The sequence below is a fragment of the Rhincodon typus genome, chromosome 20 (assembly GCF_021869965.1).
Source record: "Rhincodon typus isolate 14 chromosome 20, sRhiTyp1.1, whole genome shotgun sequence".
In the NCBI taxonomy this organism is placed as follows: Eukaryota; Metazoa; Chordata; class Chondrichthyes; order Orectolobiformes; family Rhincodontidae; genus Rhincodon; species Rhincodon typus.
Window position 1 is genome coordinate 31,737,427 of NC_063351.1, and position 19,412 is coordinate 31,756,838.

Here is a 19,412-nt window from a genome sequence, read left to right on the forward strand (position 1 = left end):
ACCTCTAAAATACTAAAATGCCTTAGGGCATAACAGGAGAATTAAATATTTCAGACCAGGTTGCATCAGGAGGTGTTGGAGCTGATCACCAAAAGCTTTGACAAAGGGGTAACTTTTAAGAACAAAAGTGTCGTGGGTGTGGAGAGGTGTAGAAGGGGAAATTCAAAGCATGTGGCCAAGGGAATTGAAGGCTCAGACACCAATGGTGGAGGAATTAAAATCATGTTCAAGAGAGAAGCACTGATATCTCAGTGAATTGTGAAACTGAAAGAAAATAAAGAAATAGGAATGCATGAAGATTGAAAGCAAAGATCAGAATTTGAAAATTGAGGCATTACGTAGTTAGAAACGAAATTAAATCAGCAAGCATTGGGATGACAGGTAATTAGGACTTGGTGTGAGTTAGGGTAGCTGATTTTGGATTACTGTAGGGAGTTTGTTAGGAGGCATATTGAAAATACTTGGTGATTGTGCAAGTTTTAGCATGTGAAACAAGAACATGATAGTGTGTGGTTTAGAAAGGAAAGGAAGAGGAAAGGATGAGTTTGTTCGGACTAAATGAGATATGTTTTAGTGTGTTGTAATCACATGTTGAAGATTATGCTGGAACCTAGGTAGTAATAGAGGTAAGAATGGAAGAGGTTTGTGATTAGTGTTGCGGAGCCATGTGGAGGAGTAAAGATGATTATTGAGCATTACCGATCCAAAGTACGCTAAACTTGTTTTTACAAGTTTCAACCCTAGGGGGAATAGTTATATTCGCACACACATGGGCCATCCTTGTTTGTTCATTGGTGGTCTAGTGGTTAGGATTCGGTGCTTTCACTGTTATGGCCCAAGCTGGATTCCCAATGAGGGAAGCTTGTAGCGGAGGAGGCTCAGAGAACCAGTCTACTCCTGCTCTTAGTCTCTATTTTTCTATCAAGGGCAATTTTCAGGCATTCAATGATTCTGGGGAAGAGTACCTGCATCCTAACTTTCATTTCACTAGAAGCACCAGAGAGATATATGAAAATCATGAGGGATTACCTGCCCAATTCTATGGGCAGTCAGGACAGTAGTTTCTGAAATGGAGAAGATTCATTCAGAAAGTGACTGTAACATGAAGCAACTTTGTCAAGAGCATTCAGAGTTGAGGTGTCAGAGTGAATGCACATCTCTCCTAAGAACTCATCTCCCAACCTTCATAGCGCCACCAGCTTGCAAGTGGCAGAGTCTGCAGATCATGCTTTGGACTTATCAATTATCTCAGAACCCACTGAACTGGCGTAGAAGCAAATCATTCTCGATCCCTAGGGACTGCTTAGGAACAGGAGTCTGGCCTTCAAATGTTCAAGAGAACCTGAAATAAAAATTATCCAGATGTCTCAGTGACAATGTCTAGCAGACCTGCCACCTTCTCAGTCCTATTTTATTCCATAATTCCTAACCTGAATTAAAATTAAGGCTCATATTTGAACACTGAGCATAATTATACGTGCTCATGCAAGCCTTTCCATGAAAGATAGGCCATATGCATTGTAATCAACCATGGTCAACAGAACGGATAGAGACAACATTAAGCTGAAAGAAAAGGCTGACACAAATGCAAGAGAAGAGGAAATAACTGGGTTAACTACAGTTAAACAAAAAAAAACAAAGAAAATGACAAGACATCCAAAAAGTGGGTGTTAACAAAAACTTGCAACAGCTATCAAAACAAACAGTAGCAGTTTTTTTCTGAGAATGTGGTCAGAAACAATGCTGGCCCATTAAAGACAAATACAAGTGAAATATAATGAATAATGAATAAATGGAAGACTTGTTGAATGAAGCATTGAACTGACAACTTTTTTACTCACTCTTGGTAGATGTGTTGCTCGCATGGCGAGCATTTGTTGCTCATTGTTATTATCCTTTAGAATGTTATTGGGAACTGCCTATATTAACTGCTGCAGTGCATCTGTTGAAGGTACTTCCAAAGGTGGTCAGATAGTCTTCCAGGATTTTAATCCAGTGACTGTGTGTGTGATGCGATCAGGAATCTGGGGGCTATGATGTTCCCATACTTTGTCCTTAGTGTTTGAGAATTTGGGAGGTAAGACCATAATATGTAGAAACAGAAATAGGCCATTTGGCCCATCATGTCTGTTATACCATTCAATCATGGCTAATATATTTCTCAACCCCATTCTTCTGCCCTCTCCTTGTAAACCTTGATCTGCTTATTAATCAAGAACCTATCTATCTCAGTCTTAAATACACTCAAAGACTTGGCCTCCACAACCTTCTGTAGCAATGAGTTCTACAGATTTATCACCCATTGGCTGAACAAATTCCTCTCCATTTCAGTTCTAAAAGGTCAACCCTTCACTCTGAGGCTGTGCCCTCAGGTTCTCATTTCTCCTACAAGTGGAAACATCTTCTCCATGTCCACTCTATTCAGGCAGCTCAGTATTCTGGAAGTTTCTGTCAGATCCCTCCTCATCCTTCTATACTCCAAATACACATCAACTGCTCCTCAAATGATAAGCCCTTCATCTCTGGGATTATTCTTTTAAACCTTCTCTGGTCCTCCTCCAAGGCCAGCACATCCTTCCTTGGATACAGGACCCAAAACTGCTCACAGTGTTCCAAATACACTTTTGAAGGTAATTTTGAAGAATTCTTTCTGAGATGCTTTCTATACCTATTGCACACAGTATGCCTCTGGTAGATGGAGTGAATCTTTAAGGTGGTGGATGGAATATCAATCAAACATTGTCTTGGTGGTGTCAAGCTCCTTGAATGTAGCTGTAGCTACAGACATCCAAGAAAATTTCATCACACACCTGACTTTGTAAGTGATAGACAGGTTTTGAAGATTAAAGAAGTGAGATACTCCCAAAAGAAAACCCAACATCTAAACTGGCTCCAGTAGTCATGTTACTTATATGGTTTGTCCAGTTGAGTTTCTGTTTGATGTATATTGGTGGTTTCGTTGAAGGAAACAGAGTAATATTGATTTGGTACAATATTGTAAAATAGCTGTGACTAGATCAGCTTTCATTTTTACATTTCTCCTGATTTTTTATTATGATAGAAGTCAAATTGAAATGAGTATTAGGAGTCATGTAAATGAGCTGTGGATTCACTAGAACCTACTTCACATTATTGAACAAGATCAAAATCTACCTCAGAGAGCTAGCTATCCATGTCTGTAAATGGAAGCCACAAGTTATAAAGGAAAAATTGATACATTAAGTGAGAGAAGAAAAAACCTCTAGCATATGGAGTTCAATTTGGGGAAGTGCAAAATAATCTGGATTGAAAGAAGACAAATCAGAACTTTTTTTATGGGCAGGAGACTAGAAACTAGTGGAGCATTGGGATTTGGGTGTTTATGAACCCAAAACTCAAAAACTTAAAGTATATGCGAAATAATCAGTGTTTCCCATTATCTCAAGACGGTTGTATTACAAAGGGAAAGAAGTTATGCTTCAGCTATTGAGGTTTTGTCAGTTTCTATTTGAACTATCATGTTCATTTCTGGGTACCTTGCCTTATGGAGGACATGGTGTTGATTTCCTAAACTGTTCTAGGATCTTAGGGGGTTAAATTACGAAGAATTAAAAACTTGGATTGTATTCCCTTCAGTTTAGAAGTTTGAGGGGTGATCTCAATGAGATGTTTAAAATTATGAAACTATATTTAGTATTATGTGTATTAAAATTATAAAACATTTCAATACATTGAATACAGAGAAGGTTTTTTTTCTGATGAGAGAATCTAGAACAAGGGGGCCCTACCTTAATTAGAGCTACGCCAATTAGGAGTGAGATCTGGAAACATCTTATCACTTGAAGGATAGTTGAAATGTATTATTCTTTCTCTGCAAATGGCTGTCAATGCTGAACCAATTGAAACATTCAAGACTGAGATCGATAGATTGGGTATCAAAACTGATATAAACTGTGTGTAAATGGAATTGAGGTGCAAATCAGCCACAATCTAATTGAATGGCAAAACAACTATTAGATGTTGGATGATCACCTGCTCCCATACCAAATTTGTATGAAAAACTGTGTCAGAAAGAAATAATGTGTATTGGTGATGGAGAATCAGAGTAACAGTTTGAATGCCAGAGACTCTACCTGTGTAATGGTACTCCTTTACAATTGCGTTAGACAAAATACATTAGCGTGTGATTTTTTTTGGGGGTAGCTATTATTTATAATGTGATTCATCAGTCAGTATCATTTACTACATGTACTTGTAAGTGGTATTTTTGGGGATATCAGTATAATTATGTTCTGGATAGAACAGTGTTATTTTTTGTAGTTCCAGTGTGTGTTATGTATGAATTTTTTTGTCTGTTATTATGTGAGACAACAGTGTTTTTTTTGTGGAGTTTATTGGTGCATGTTTTCTGGTTTGCAGTGTATGTTAATTTTTGGGTATATCAATGTAGGTTGTTATTGGTGTATGAATGAATGTTCACCTTACGTCACTAGTAAATATTATTTCTGGAATTTGTGTACTTTTGAGGATATATCAGTGGCTGTTAATTTATTGGATTTTACGATATGTTATGGTTACATTGATGAATAATCTTTAAGGTTATTTAGTGTAAGATATTTCATATGTACATCAGTGAGTGTTATTTTATGGAGCATAAGGTTTTTTTTGCAGATATCATGTTAAACATACCAAAACAGTTTAAAATTCACCAATCAACCCAGATTGAATAATTTTCCATTCTACTACGAAAGGAGGTTTCTTTTTTTGCTGAGTATTTTCTCTGTAGGTACTATCACCTCTTTACTATAGCCAAGTAAATCAGAATCATTTTTCTTTTTAATTTAACCATAAATAGCATTCTCTAACTCTGTTCATATATAATTATTGACATTGACTGAGTCAAATTCCATTTTCATTACATAACATCCTTGGACTTTATTGGTGCTTTTTCAAATGGTATGCTGTGATTCCACCCATTTCCCCATCAAAATTTGAAGTTCCCTTGTTTGTATACCCTGTAAGTGCAGAATCATGAGAAAAGTTTTAATCCTGACAAAGCAAATGCCATGTTACAAATCATGTAACATATTTTACTTACTTATTACAATTATTTTAAATTTTACATTTTACTCATCCTTATTTATTCCGACTTGATTAGTTTGTTTATTCCTACAGATTCTGACTTTATTTCCTCCAACGTCAGTAATTTGCCATAGTTTCAAACTGTATATTACAAATAGCATTCTTAGAATCATGTCCTAGGTACGTAGCGACCTGGAAGCCTTTAACCATGCGAAGGAAGGTAAATGCTTTTGATTTGTTCCATGTAAACATTCTTTGCTGCAATCCGTGAACTAGAGAAACGAGGACTCTTTGAAAAGTGAAATTATTCCAGCACACTGAGTACATCTTGGATCAATTAATGTGTTTCATTTCCAGTCACGACTCAGCAAATGTTCAAGAACACATTTTAAAAGGATAAACTTTATTTAACGAAATTGTCTGGGCATTCATACTGCTCACAAGAAAACACCCATTGTATCGTTTAATAGCTAACTGATGTTACTACAATTCTCTTCAGTCACGTTCTATTGTGCAGCAAACGATTTCGTCCGAATCAGAATTGTTTGAAACTTAAGGGCTCCGTGTTCACTTTGCCTCCAAGTAACACAATTAATAATGAAAATTTTTTGCATAATTATGCATGCTTATTCTACGTAGGGCTATCGAAGCAACCTTTTCTACAAACATGTCACTATTATTTACGATGAAATGCACTACTTGTTTTACTAATTGAACATCTTGGGACTAAGAGTTCTTTATACTTAGCAAATGCCGAAACTTCAAACTTCTGCTAATCCTCCCACACCGCTCAGACACAGCAATAGCGGGAACTTTCGCGTCGTCTTGGGCAAAAAAGCTCAATCAATACAAGCGGATCAATGTAAAATAATAATATAAAAAATCTATGCATCAAAGCTAATCTCTGTTGTATTTCCATACGGTGAATCGTGTTTTGCTTCGATGTACGTTTAATCTTTTCTGACTTTTACTTTACACTCGACTCAGGTTGACACTGCCGCCAGGAACAAGTCCGGCTAAGATAGATTTTTGGGGCTAAATAATAAAAAAAATCACGACGCTACTGGCGAAAATGCGTGTTCAATAAAACTTTTCTTTCTGTATTGGTGAGTAAACAGAAAGAGGCAGAATCCGAAATGAGCACAGATCTCCAGAGAGCATGAAGTCACCTTGCTGCCTCTCCTGTCTGCTACTGGATAAGGTGGTCTCTTTGTTGAAGTTGTGTCTTTGAGAGCTTCGTGTGTCCGCGTGTGTGCGCGTATCATTTTTTTTGTTGCAAGTGTTTTTGGAAACTTGTAGTCCTGATGTTCCTGATAAAATCCCCTAATGCATGCCCATGCCTCCAGCAAGCCCACAGCTCCCTATTGAAGACGAGCAGATGCTTCAGCCTAGTATCTGCGTGTATTGCGCTTAATCTGCTCCATGTCCCTTTCTATTTTTTTCCAATCTCTCCAATGTTCGTGTCATGACCCTTTCTGGTTGGCTGCCGCCAGGGACACAATAAACTGTGAAAACATTATGCTTAAATAAAAAATAACGGGCCAATTAAATATAACAATCCTCTTATTATAGCAATGTTAACCATAGGTTTTCTCTGTGGTATATTCAAATCAGACATGGTTTTGACCCATCAACATTAATAATGCACATTAGTACAGTATTAATTAATTAAGGTGCGTGTTGACATTGATGCTATTTTTTCATCTTCAATGGAAACGTTTTGATGGTTATTAGTGGAAGAAATACTTAAATCAATATTTTACAATGCAAAATATGTCAATTGTGGAAAGCATCTGAAATATAAAATTACTTATGTATTGTGTCTTATTCATGTACTTTAATATTTATTAACACCTTAGAGCATAACTCCACTCCATCTCAGAAATCTGCGAACGCCAATAAATTGAGAAAATACCATTGCAATTGATAAGCTTAAAGAAATAATCAAACGTCATTGCCAGTTTGGGCTTTTTTTTCCATTCCAGACCCGGAAGTAAGCAATAGTCTTTTTACTCCCCACAACACGTGGAGTGCAAATCTGATTTACCAAATATAGTCACACAAAGAAAAATGGGAATTTGCCGATCAAAGATCAAAGTGCCAGCAACTCCACCTCGAATCCCTCCTCCACTATTAGTCCTCTTACAGAACATCAATTTTTCACACATCAATGATGGCTTAATAATAGTTGAAAGACAGTTGCATAAGGATGCAAATCTTGCCTTTGTCTTTGCAATGCTTTATAACGTGCATGTGCTGATTTAATATAGCTAAGTAAAAAGCGATCCCTTTTGTATCGAGGTTGCAGAGGCGTTAGTAATCGCCCGAATCAAAGGAGATGTGGAGATGTTAATTCCCCGTACAGTTTATACACAGCATGCTCATTTGATGCACATTTCATTCATAAGCTGCTTTAATAAAAAGGGCAGAAAATAAATAATTGACCATCAGATAAATATTTCAAAATAAAATTTGTAAAAATAGCGGTTGTGCTGTGTATGGAATATATTAAATGTATTGTATCTTTCTATTGTTTTGTTTCGAAATTAATATGTTTTCATATAAATGTGCAAACTATATGCTTTAATATTATATTTTGTAAAAAAAAGTTTTATTTTTATTGTAGTTCATATTTACACTATAGGAGCTGCAAAACACGATGTGCACGAAAACTCTCACTTCAAACTCCTAAGAGTGATCATGTGGTATTTTATTGGACATATCCTGGTACAAATGAACTTCAGCTTACAGGATCTATCATATTTCAATTAATATTTAATATCTATCTCAAACGCACGCGTCAATTTAACTCAAAATAATTATTCGGCAAGATTCAAACTTTCCCTTTCAACAGATAACCCATTACTTCGCATAGTTTAGTTCATTATTAACATTAATATTATCAGAGTGTTTCATTTCGTCGAACGTTAACCTCTGAATTCAAATAGTGCCGGCAGGTTTGTAAAGAAAAAACAGTAACAATTTAAAACATTTTTTTGCCAGGAGAAGGGAATGTATGGTTGCATACTTAATAACAAGAAGAAATTAATGAAAACAATCGCATAACACTTTCAAATTTATCACTATTTATCTGGAAAGGTTCAGTGCACATCCTCAAGTTGAGATATAAATCTGTTCAGGCCATGCACATGGAAGAATGTGTCGAGTTTAAAACCGTTGTTTGATTCTCTATATAGTATGTATGTACATAACGATCGATTGCAACGTCGTGATATATCTTTAAAAAAAACTAGAACGGAGTTGGAAAAGCCTTGGGCTGATGCATAAACTGGAGCAAAAAGTTAGAAGATCAAAACAAAAGCAAAATAAAAAATGAGGAAATCAAGTTCAAGGGCTTTTGATTAACATTAAAAGCCTTAGCCAACCCCTCTCTTTTCTGCTCGCTTTCTCTCTGTCTGTTGCCTTTTAATTTATTGATGCAGACGTCATGTAAGTCCCTCCTCATTACTCTGTACGTATTCCCCTCTTGTGCATCTCATTAGTGTGGGAGCGGGGACAGGCTGTGGAGCTTTCCCTGTCAATCAAAGTGTCAATCAAACAGCGGCGAGCCTTTGAAGTGGAGCAGCCGCCGCCGAGTCTCCAACAACTTCACTCCGAGTAGGAGAGCTAGCTCCTCGGCGTGCCTTCACTAACAATTACCGCTCCTGCGATTTATTTACTCACTCACAGATAGCGAGGGGGGCAAGAAGAACAAGAAAGAACAGGAAGAAGAAAAAAAATACTTGCGACGGATTAACAGCACCCCCCCATCAACACTCCCCACTCCCTTTTCCCCCCCGAACGAGTTGCATCAAGTCGATCACTTTATATATTTTTTAAAAGGGGAAAGAAAAGGCGCTTTTTTTAAAAAAAAAGATGCCGCAGCTAAACAGCGGTGGCGGCGACGATCTGGGGGCCAATGATGAAATGATCTCTTTTAAAGATGAAGGGGAGCAGGAAGAAAAGATCTCGGAGAACGCTTCTGCAGAAAGGGATTTAGCAGACGTCAAGTCTTCATTAGTAAACGAGTCAGAGACCAACCAAAACAGTTCATCAGACTCAGAGGTAAGCAGCAAAAATCTGCTGTTTGTTTAGTTTCTTTTTTGTTGTTGTACCTGAGGTAAAGGGCGGTAAGGGGAACTTACATTGTAGCGCACGGGAAAATAAAATGATTCTTTACCTCAGACACTTGGTGTTTCTGTTAAATTATAATAATGTTGCAACCTGATGATCACAGCTGAATAATCCAAACTCTTGTGACTTTGTGTGTCTCTGTCTCTCTCTTTCGCAATCCACCATGTTCCTCTCAGGCGGAAAGGCGGCCGCCGCCTCGACAGCCAGAAACTTTTCGGGACAAATCCAGGGAGAGTTTAGAAGAAGGTGAGTTGGCCGGAAAAGAAACAAAAAAAAGTTTCGTTTTTTGAATTTTTTTTTGTTGTTCCTCGTCTCTCCTTTTACTCTCTCAAATGTCTCTCATTTGAGTCGGGAGCGCTTCTGGCGGATTGTTGTGTTGCGTGAAGTATGTTGAGAAAAGTTTGATCCCTAACTTTTTTTTTTCTTTTTCTCTCTCTCATTCCCCGCCATGTTTCTTGACCTAGCGGCAAAGAGGCAAGATGGAGGGTTGTTCAAGGGCCCACCATATCCTGGCTACCCATTTATTATGATTCCTGACCTGGCAAGCCCTTACCTTCCCAATGGATCTTTATCCCCCAGTGCGAGGACGGTAGGTTTTTTTATTTGCATTTTTGAAGTCTCTTGAAAAGAAAGAGGGGAAAAAAGTACAATCGTTTAAAGTTTTCCCAGAGCATTTTTGAAATAAAAATAACGCACAAGCACTTTTCCTTGTGTCAGCGCCGCGCTGATTAATTTTCTTTCTCGTCTTATTAAGATTGCTGATATATACACACATATCTTCATTTCAATGATCGATAATTTTTTTTAACCGATATTTTATGTTTTGTGTTCTGGTAGAGTTTGTCCTTTGTTGGTTTCTCGTCACTACGTGAACTTGTTTCGGAAAACTTTTCTCCAAAAAAATCACGTTTGAGTACGTACCTCCTCGTACCCCATATCTTCTCTCTTCACCCTCCCGGTCACCACCACAACAAGTGGATAGCATTTCAGTTTCTATTGTCAGCCGTGACTAGTTTGTTGCCAGTTCTTATCCTTTCTGGTGGCTGGCTCATGTAAAGTCGACTTATTAATTTTGTCTTTTAAAAATACTGTTCCCTTGTAGAGTGCCTACCTGCTTGTATTTTTTTTGCAAACTGAGCTTTTGAAAGAAAGGACGTGCATAGAAACGGGCAGCTAATCTACTGTAATTTGTGAAAGGCATTTTTGTTTTGTTTTTTATATGGCATTTCCATAAAGGGAGTTGGATCTTTTGTCAAACCTTAACTGCTTTGGAAATGTAGAATTTTACAGGTCATCACGCAATACAATGGGGAGCTCAGCGGGATATTACTATAGCGATTGGGGCTAATTTGCTAGACTCGATAGGCTTTCAGCTGCTTCGCAGTTTACCTCCACGATTCCTCGAACTGTCAGCTCCCGTCAGCCTTGAAATAGCATCAGGGTCACGTGAAATAAACTAGGGGAAACTTTGATACTTCAGGCAAGAGACTTTAAACACTGAAATTGAATCAGGGTTCCGAATTCCCACCACGTGAATTATGATGTATTATTAACATATTGGCCATTTCTCCCCCCCCCCCCCCCCTTCCCCCTAAGATGTAAAGGAAGAGGAATGGTGGTGGGAGGGAAATGTTTATTTAGAAAGATTCTTGAAAGTGTCACTATATGAATGTAGTTAAATTGGTTGCAGGTTTGAAATCCAGAGCAATTCTATTTGCTCACCAAAGTAGAAGTTTCTAAGACGTTTTCGTTTCTATTTCATCAGACAAGATTCATACCACCCGGTTGATAAAATGTTTGGATTTTGTAAAATGTGTCCAGTTCACTGCAGAAAAAAATTCTTTCATTGTGTAATTTTTATGGCTAAGTATTAATTTGAGATACTTGTTTTCTATAAATGGATATTTTTTCTGAAGATGCTAATTGTACAGGTTGAGATGATAGTTTTAATGTATTTTAAATGTAGGGACCGAATTTTTAAATACAATTGTAATTTAATTTTCAGGTTTTCCAGCTCTTGATTTAATAACCAGTTCTTAAAGTTTCGCACCCACACTGCCTCCCCCCTTAGTTGAAAAGATCTGCTTAACTTGTAAAGGAGTGCATGTAATTGGAAAATCTTTGAATTTCATAGATAAAATGTATGGTGTTTGATCTGTTTTAGGCTTTAGCATTGATGCAGTTTTGTTGAGTTTTTTTAGGAATATATGTATTTAATTGCACAAATTAATTTTTGGTCTGCTGGTTCTTTGTGTTGGATTAATACATCAGCCCACTTGCTGAACCACATTGTGATATTTTTTTAAAATCAAAACATTGATGATGCCAATTTGTTAGACTAGCTTATAGAGTAGTGCTTTAAATACAGAAGCTATACAGATCTTTTTGTGTAAAATTTCCCACATGTACGTAAATTGCAGGCCTTTATGTATGCTGTATTTTTGAATAATGTACTGGTTTGTACTGCTGTCCTACAACCTTGCATGTAATATCATAATTAAATGTCTAGTTTTGGTACTGTCAGTACACCTATGTTGGAATAACTAGTTGAGACATTTATGTTTATCTTAATTACTACTGTAATTTTGGTGTCGTCATATCATTTTTAATGCCCATTTTTACTGACAACATGGGACAGTGGGCAAAAGAAAATAGAACCTGACTAAAATAATGCATGCTCATCCACAGAAGGGTAGATGATATCCATTCATACAAATTCTACGGCAGTACTTCCATGTGGTACATATCTTTTTCTTGGTACAATGCAAAACTATTTATCATTACACAGTCCATTATGTTTCAAATAGGAGCAATAAAATGTTTATCATGTTGAAGGGAGCAGGTGTTCCTGGCCTTTTGTGTTGGGAGATTTGTGCATTATGTACAAAATGTTTATGACTAGCAGTTAAAGTACAGGTCAAATAATCTTAAGAACATTCAATTTACAGGTGTCCCAGCCAACAGCTCCATCAGAGGTTTTTTTTGTTCCCAAATATTTGATCTGTTGCTTTAGTCAAACATCTGTATATCAAGTACAGATATTATGACTTTTTAAAAAAAAAAGTCATAATAGGACCCTTGGTTTTGCAGATGTCTTTTAATGGTTGTTAATCTTCTTTCAAAAAACAAATTCTAAAGAATGATGATTTTTAAGGACTTTTCAAAAAATATTTTAACTTATTTACTAAGGATACTTTATTAAATGTGTTCTGTGTGGTAATTGGAATCAATTAATTTGAGCTTTTTACTTCAGAACTGTGCCAGAGGCAAGTTCAGCTGAAAATAAAACGATATTAGCTAAGCAGGGAATTTTTCTGTGTTTTTGAAATCAGTTGACATACAAGCATTCCACAAATGATGTTTCAATAATTTTCAAAAGTGAGGAAAACAAACAGCACTGTAAGAGGTTAAGGGTCTGTCCGAATATGCCTTTGTATTATGCTAAATCTTTTGGTTTTAAGAGTCAAGTAATTGTGTACGTTTTACTGCTTTTAAAATAGAACCTATAATTCTTAAGCCTTCCTATTTTTAAAATGTTATGGATAATTCCTGTCTGAAAAGTTATATGTGTAGCGATATGATGCATAATATACTTTCGCGTATATTGCCTTGCCTTGTGTTTTACAATTTAAATTCACTCATCTAGATATAGTTTACAGAATTTACAAGAAAAGGATTGATGCAGTTTTAAAACATGTATGCAGAGTTTCAATACTAGCTAGGAAATCGTGTTTAGAATGATGTGCTTGGGAGTGACAGCTGCAGAGATTTGTGAGAACATAAGTTTCAGTACCATAACTAAAGTTGGAAGAGATTTTCCAGCTGTCCTGTAAGAGCTTTCTGCAGTGGCTGGTTCAGTTTTTGAGATGTATGTTTAACCCTCATACAGCAACTCTTTGTCAATGAAACATCAAGCCCCTGATATGGCAGGAAAGGTTTTTTAAAAAAAAATTTCATCAGTATTAGCTGCTAGAAGTTCCCTCTGCTAGATTCCACAGATACTATGCAACGAAGTATACTCATTGACAAACCATAATAAGAAAAATGCCTCCAAACCCTTAGCTAGCGATTGCAATAGAGTCATAAATTTGCAGCAATTTATTTATGACTGTGTCACTTATGAATGTTGAAATACTTGAAGTTATGTTGGCCTTATATCTCATGATCCAAGGAGATGTTGGAAGTGGGGTTTGTTGCTGAAGACAACTGCGGGATTAAAAATGTGTTGGGCCTAGCCAGGTTTAATCATCTCCTTCCATTTGTTTATTTGCAGTTGGCTGTTTTCAGTGCAGTGAGTTAACCCTCTAAACACAGCAAGAATTGTAAACTGGATTTAGATAGACTTTTAACTGCATGTAGCAAAATATTGGGTTATGCCTTGCTTCAAGGTGTGTGAGAGATTTAGTTAACATTTTGTATCTGTGGTGTAGCTTAAGTTAATTGCCATCTCCATGGGGGTTATGGCACTGAATGAGCTCTTTAACACCACATTAGACCATTTTATGTATGTCCGATATGTCAGTATATGAATAGTTTCAGCAAATGTCTTCGTATTTTGCTCTTGGATTGAGAACATATTAGCAGAGTGGGGTACAATTAAAGTCCAAATTTATCTGTGCTTGTTGTTTAGGGCCTAGAAGACCAGAGGAGTAATTTGCATGAGATGGAGTCCAACTAAACCAGCATGACTTTTTAAAAAAAACAATAAATCACTTGCATATTTGTGTAGTGATTCAAATGGATTTGAGACCGCTCCCATCTCAACATGTGGTAAATTTAAGTCAATGAAATGCAGATGTAGATGATGGAGATGTTTCTTAACAGTGATCAACAAATGGGAGAAGTATTCCTGCTGTAAATATTTACAAACTAAATTTGAACACCAGGAGTTTTTATTGAGCCTGTTGGTTAATTGGGAGTGAGATTTGGTGGGGAAGATTGACAAACAATAGAGAGCCAATCCTTTTTTAAAAGGCATACTGACATTTAAAAAGTTTTCTTTGTAAAGCATGCAGTTGCTGATAGAGTTGTCTTTTACCCGATGATTCTGCACACAAGTTTGGGTTAAACATCAAACTTTTTTTCCCAATAAAATTGTAAAGATCTTTTTGAGTGCAGGGGCAGCTGTCAAAACCAAAATTTAATTTGGATCAACTGATTAGAAATGGTTAAAATATTTAGATTTAATAATATTCCCTTGTCATTCATACTTAGTATATCTGAATCCTCTGGAGGTGCACTGTAGATTGTTGAAGTCAGCATCTTCATTTCTTTTATCCCTTGCTGTTTTCTGACTGATTTGGGTGACCAGTTGGTGAGTGAAGATGCCACAATTCAGTCATTGACTAACTTAAACAACTAAAAGTGGCAGCATGTTGGATGGTTCCAATGTTGTCTTTTTTTTTGTTTGGATGGGATTGGAACAGTTTGGAAGGACAGATGCACATTTGCATGAGGAGTAGTCTATTTCTTTTGACTTTTGAGTCTTGACCTTGGCTGGATAGAATAGCTGAGACCTAGTGGAAACTGATGACTTGGAAAACTTATTTCCTATAATTTGATGTGTGAGCTCTTGAATTCTGGTGGATCAAGTAACTGGGAGCTACAGAGTAAAGTTAGAAGGCACCAGTGACGAGATGAGAAAGAAAACCAAAAATTTAGAAGTAAGACTATCAATGAGCTGTTTAATTTGAATAGGTTAGGAATTGATTTTATAACTTCCTTTCAAATAAGGATAATTGAGTTTTGGAAAACTCCTTTGAGGATATATGGGTCTGTGTGATTGGGTATCCAAAATCTCTCTGGGTTACATAGATATAAAGATCGTTTTACCATGTTTCCAGGTGGACTGATGCCAGCAGATTTTGCTTTAATTTATAGTTTACATACAAATTTGTAGTGCTAAAGACAGGCATCTCCAAATCCCAGGTGCAGAAGTCAAATAAATCAAACAGAGGCACTTGTAGGGTCGTGGTAGTGTCCTCATCTCTGAATCAGGAAGTCCTCCCTGCTCCATAGGTGTGTAATGAAATTTCTGAACAAGTTGATATAGAAAATATCTAACCGATATAAACTGTTGCATGAGTGTTTGAACTGCTAGGGCATGGGTGTGTTTAAATGGCTCAAGATAGGACCTAACCGTTTTATTGCCTTTTGCATCAATTTTGGATTTATAAACAACAAAAGTAATAACCGTGTCCTTGTCTAATGTGCATGTCTTGCACTTACCTTGCACATGATATCATCCAGAATTTTTTACCCTTTGTTAAAGAAAAGAAAGAAGTTTGTCAGTGTGGTAAGATTCTGTTTGGCTGCCAGCCTGCCTATTGCATGAATATCAATAGTGAACATGATTGGATTATTTAGTTGTAGAGGGAATCATGGTGGGACCCAATCCTGTCCTCACTTGGAGACATTCCAGACTTCCCATGGGGGTTGCAATGTTGTAATCTGTATCCTGGCCAATATATTCTTTCCTTAAACCATTGCTCCAGAACTCTGGATTCTCTTTTTGTAAGTTGGTTTTAAGTCATACTGGGGTGTCATTCTTCCACCTAATACCTTTTTAAATCATTAAGTAACACTTACACTTAGGAAAGGTCATGGAGAAACCTCCAAAGTAATAGTGAGAATCTTAAGATCAGTGCTTACTTAAAAACTTTAAGCTGAATGCACATACCACAGATTGCAATTTACAAGTTGACATTCCTTATGACACAAACCCAATTTTGTGTTCTTTTTGCATATACTTAAGCATTTAAGTTTACTTCGTGGTTCAGCCACATCATGTTGTTCTCATGTAAGTAGTCTGGTTCAACCTTTTGTCCCCAGTTGCATGTGTTCTCCTTAATACTGGGTATAAGGGGTTGAGCAAACAACATGAGCTGTGTTATGTAGAGGTGCTGTGTTATAAGGAGGCATGAGAGTCTAAGCCTGCCCATGCAGAGCAGACCATGTGATGAAGGATGAGAAATGAGTCTTCAAACAAGACAAATTATGTTTGAAGCTGAAAGCCATGATATTTGCTAACCCGTTGAATAACTGTGGTGTAGTGATGGAATTTGGTGTTCGTGAGAAACTGGGTTGAGAATGAAAGAAGAATGAAGATTCTCAAGACCACTGCCACTCAATTGATTTTTGAGGTGTGTATTGGAATGTGACTTCTAAAATTGTCAGATTGGTTTCATTGTCAGAAATGCAACGTGAAAAAATGCACTTAAGAGGACTAAATTAAACCTGAAGGCCTGTGATGATTTTGGTGCAGCAGCTAGCTGGTGTGGCTGCTTTATGGAACAAGACAATTCTGTTGTGGCAGAGGACCCAACATAGCTCAGGAACCACCAAAGAGTTAGATGCTACAATTACCAGTTTCCAGTCATTGATAAGACAGCAGCAAAACATTATACCACATTGGCAATATGAGAATTCTGACTGCACAACAACTGAACTGTGGAATAGAAAGGTTTGAAAACCTTTCAGGTGAAAGCCACAGAACATGAAAATACAAGGTTCATAGAGGTACTTGACTACATTGAGACAATGAAAATAAAGCTCATGATAACTTTCAAATGTGAAACTATGCCAAAAATTGGTTCCCTGCAGGTGCATGTCCATGATATTGGCTAGATGGTTGAGGATGGTGTGAATTTGTGGATTGCTAATGTGTAGGATAGGCAACCAGGTGACCTACATAAGGAATGTAGCTCAGTGTGGTATAAGTTCAGATCCAAATGAGATAAGGAGACGCTTGTCAAGAAATAACAGATCTGTTGGTCTAATATCTGTTCAGAATTTTAAACATGTGCTTCAGCAAGCCACTTGGGCATTGTATTTGTTCTAAATGGTGGCTCAGTGGTTAGCACCTCCACCTTGCAGTGCCAGAGCCCCGGGTTTGATTCCAACCTCGGGTGACTCTGTCTGTGTGGAGTTTGTACATTCTCCCTGTGTCTGTGTGGGTTTCCTCCAGGTGCTCCAGTTTCTGCCCACAGGCCAAAGATGTCCAAGTTAGGTGGACTGGCCATGACAAATTGCCCATAGTGTTCGGGGGTGTGTAGGTTAGTTGCATTAGCTACGGGAAATGCAGCATTACAGGGATAAGGTAGAGGTGTGGGTCTGGGTGGGATGCTCTTCAGAGGGTTGGTGTGGGCTTGTTGGGCCGAATGGCCTGTTTCCACATTTTGGGGATTCTATGATTGTGGATGGTTAACAGCGATGAAGATTTCATAATGAGTGGAAATGTGCACACTGCCCTGCTTGATGTTTTGTATGGATTTGTCATCAAATTGAGCAAACTGTCATCAGATCATTCAAGATGTAGAATATCTAATTCTGTGAATGGAGAGCACAGTGATTTTTTTTTATGGAGGGATGATTCTGAAATCAAAGCACCACATCTGATCCAGGATGCGATCCTTGTAAAGATGCAAGAGCAAAAATGATTCAGTGAATTTGATGAACTCTTTGCATTGGGTTTTATTTTCTTTGGCAGCCAACGAATTAAAAGTATTTACATGGTTGTTGAAGATTTCTTCTTCATACTGTGCCACATTAATTTACTGTGAATTGTTGGTGTTAGTGTCACATTTCGAATGGCCACCAGCCACATCTACAGATAAGAGTATATTTTTATACTCTTCATTTGTAAGTTAATCCCAGTTTTGGAATTTTACTTGAGGTTTCAAAGGTTGACTTGTACGTCATCCTCCATGGTAGACCAACAATTGTATTTAAGGCCATTGAAAATGTCACATAACTTTGACAAAACTACAAAATTAAATTGGCTTGTAACTTATAGTGTGGCAATTAGTGTGTTAGATTAATTTGACAATGACCTGGGTTTAATGCAACATTGGTCTGCTGAGCTTAAAGTGCCAGAAAGCAGCAATAAAATTGCCACAGAAAAACAAATTACCATGGCTATGGAAATACAATGTTTTTATTTTGTTCCAATGGTTACTATTGTGGAGAAATCTGCAAGTTTTTTTTTAAAATGTAGAGTAATGAAACGTTCAGACAACGGGTTAAACCCTAGTGCAAACTGTTGAATAGGCACCTGGATTGCTGCAGAGACTAAAGAGGCCTGGTGGGAAGGGAGTGCTTCTGTGACAGTATCGAGTTCCTTGCGGGGGGTTGTGGGGTTTGTGGGGAAGGGAAGGGTGTGGGGGTTCAACCTCCACAAGGATTGCCTAGAGCAGCACTGACTTTCTGGGAAGAAAAGCATGGGCAAATTTGCATTAAAATTTCAATTGGACCATTGGGACATGAATAAAATAGGCAGAAACATGTTAATGTTGCACTCTGAGGGGCAAGAGAGCTTCCAGAGAGACCATTCTTAGGCAGGAATTTCAGGCTGGCAAAAGCTGTACAGGAAACAAAAGGTGTTTGAGTAGTACTTGTAATTGCTGTTAATGTTAGAATAATTAGAACAGTTGTCCCAGTGGCTACTTACAAGAAGAAAAGGGATGAGGAATTCAAAATCGTGTTTATCAAAGGCGAGTTGCAGGTGGGTGGGGGCTGTAGTGTAGGGGTGCTTTTATTGTAATCTTGAGTTTTCCATGTGTGTGGTTCTTGCCTGTCTTTCCTAATTTCAGCCCTATAATGTTCTGTGCACTTATTCACAACGAATGGTTTTAGAAAGGCTGGATGTTTTTGTATTTCCAATCCTTAAGAAAACAGTTAGGGATTCAATTACTAACAGGAATTTCAAGAGGAAAATAGGTTCATTTAAAGGCCTTGTTCAAATTGTGGCACTAACAGCTCACGTTAATTGTCTGTCCTAGTTTCCTTCCATTGTAATAATAAATACACTGGAATTTTTTTATACAATGCATAGTTACCTGCAGGATGCAAACCGGAGTTAATGTCAAGGTGTGTGGCCTATTGAGTTTTGAATTATGGTAGCACAAAAGAGAATAATGGCATTAACACACTATTATTTTAAATTGCTAACGTCCAATGTGGAGAATTTTAGTGGGAATTAGTACATAGTAATTAGCTTTTTCTTGCTCCACTTCCTGCTTTTTCTCATGAAATACAATATTTTCTCATGTGCCTCTTTTGTTTCTTGCTTGTGTGAAGCCAAATTGACGTGAGGAATTTTTTAACCTCAACACTGTTGCCTGATTGTTTCAGAGATAGCAGGAACTGCAGGTGCTGGAGAATCTGAGATAATAAGGTGTAGAGCTGGATGAACACAGCAGGCCAAGCAGCATCAGAGG

General features: G+C 37.4%; 1 protein-coding gene across 28 annotated transcripts in view; it reads left to right on the plus strand.

Annotated features, from left to right (window-relative positions):
* Nucleotides 1-8,570: 8,570 nt before the first annotated feature.
* The window catches only part of tcf7l2 (transcription factor 7 like 2), a 184,664-nt gene continuing 173,822 nt past the window's right edge, over nt 8,571-19,412 (plus strand). For all 28 annotated transcript variants that reach the window (XM_020526808.2, XM_048608812.1, XM_020526813.2 and 25 more), the window contains exons 1-3: nt 8,571-9,126; nt 9,372-9,441; nt 9,660-9,784. In XM_020526808.2, the coding sequence (XP_020382397.1) occupies nt 8,938-9,126; nt 9,372-9,441; nt 9,660-9,784 (384 nt within the window). In that variant the 5' untranslated portion in view covers nt 8,571-8,937. The remainder of the gene's footprint in view (nt 9,127-9,371; nt 9,442-9,659; nt 9,785-19,412) is intronic.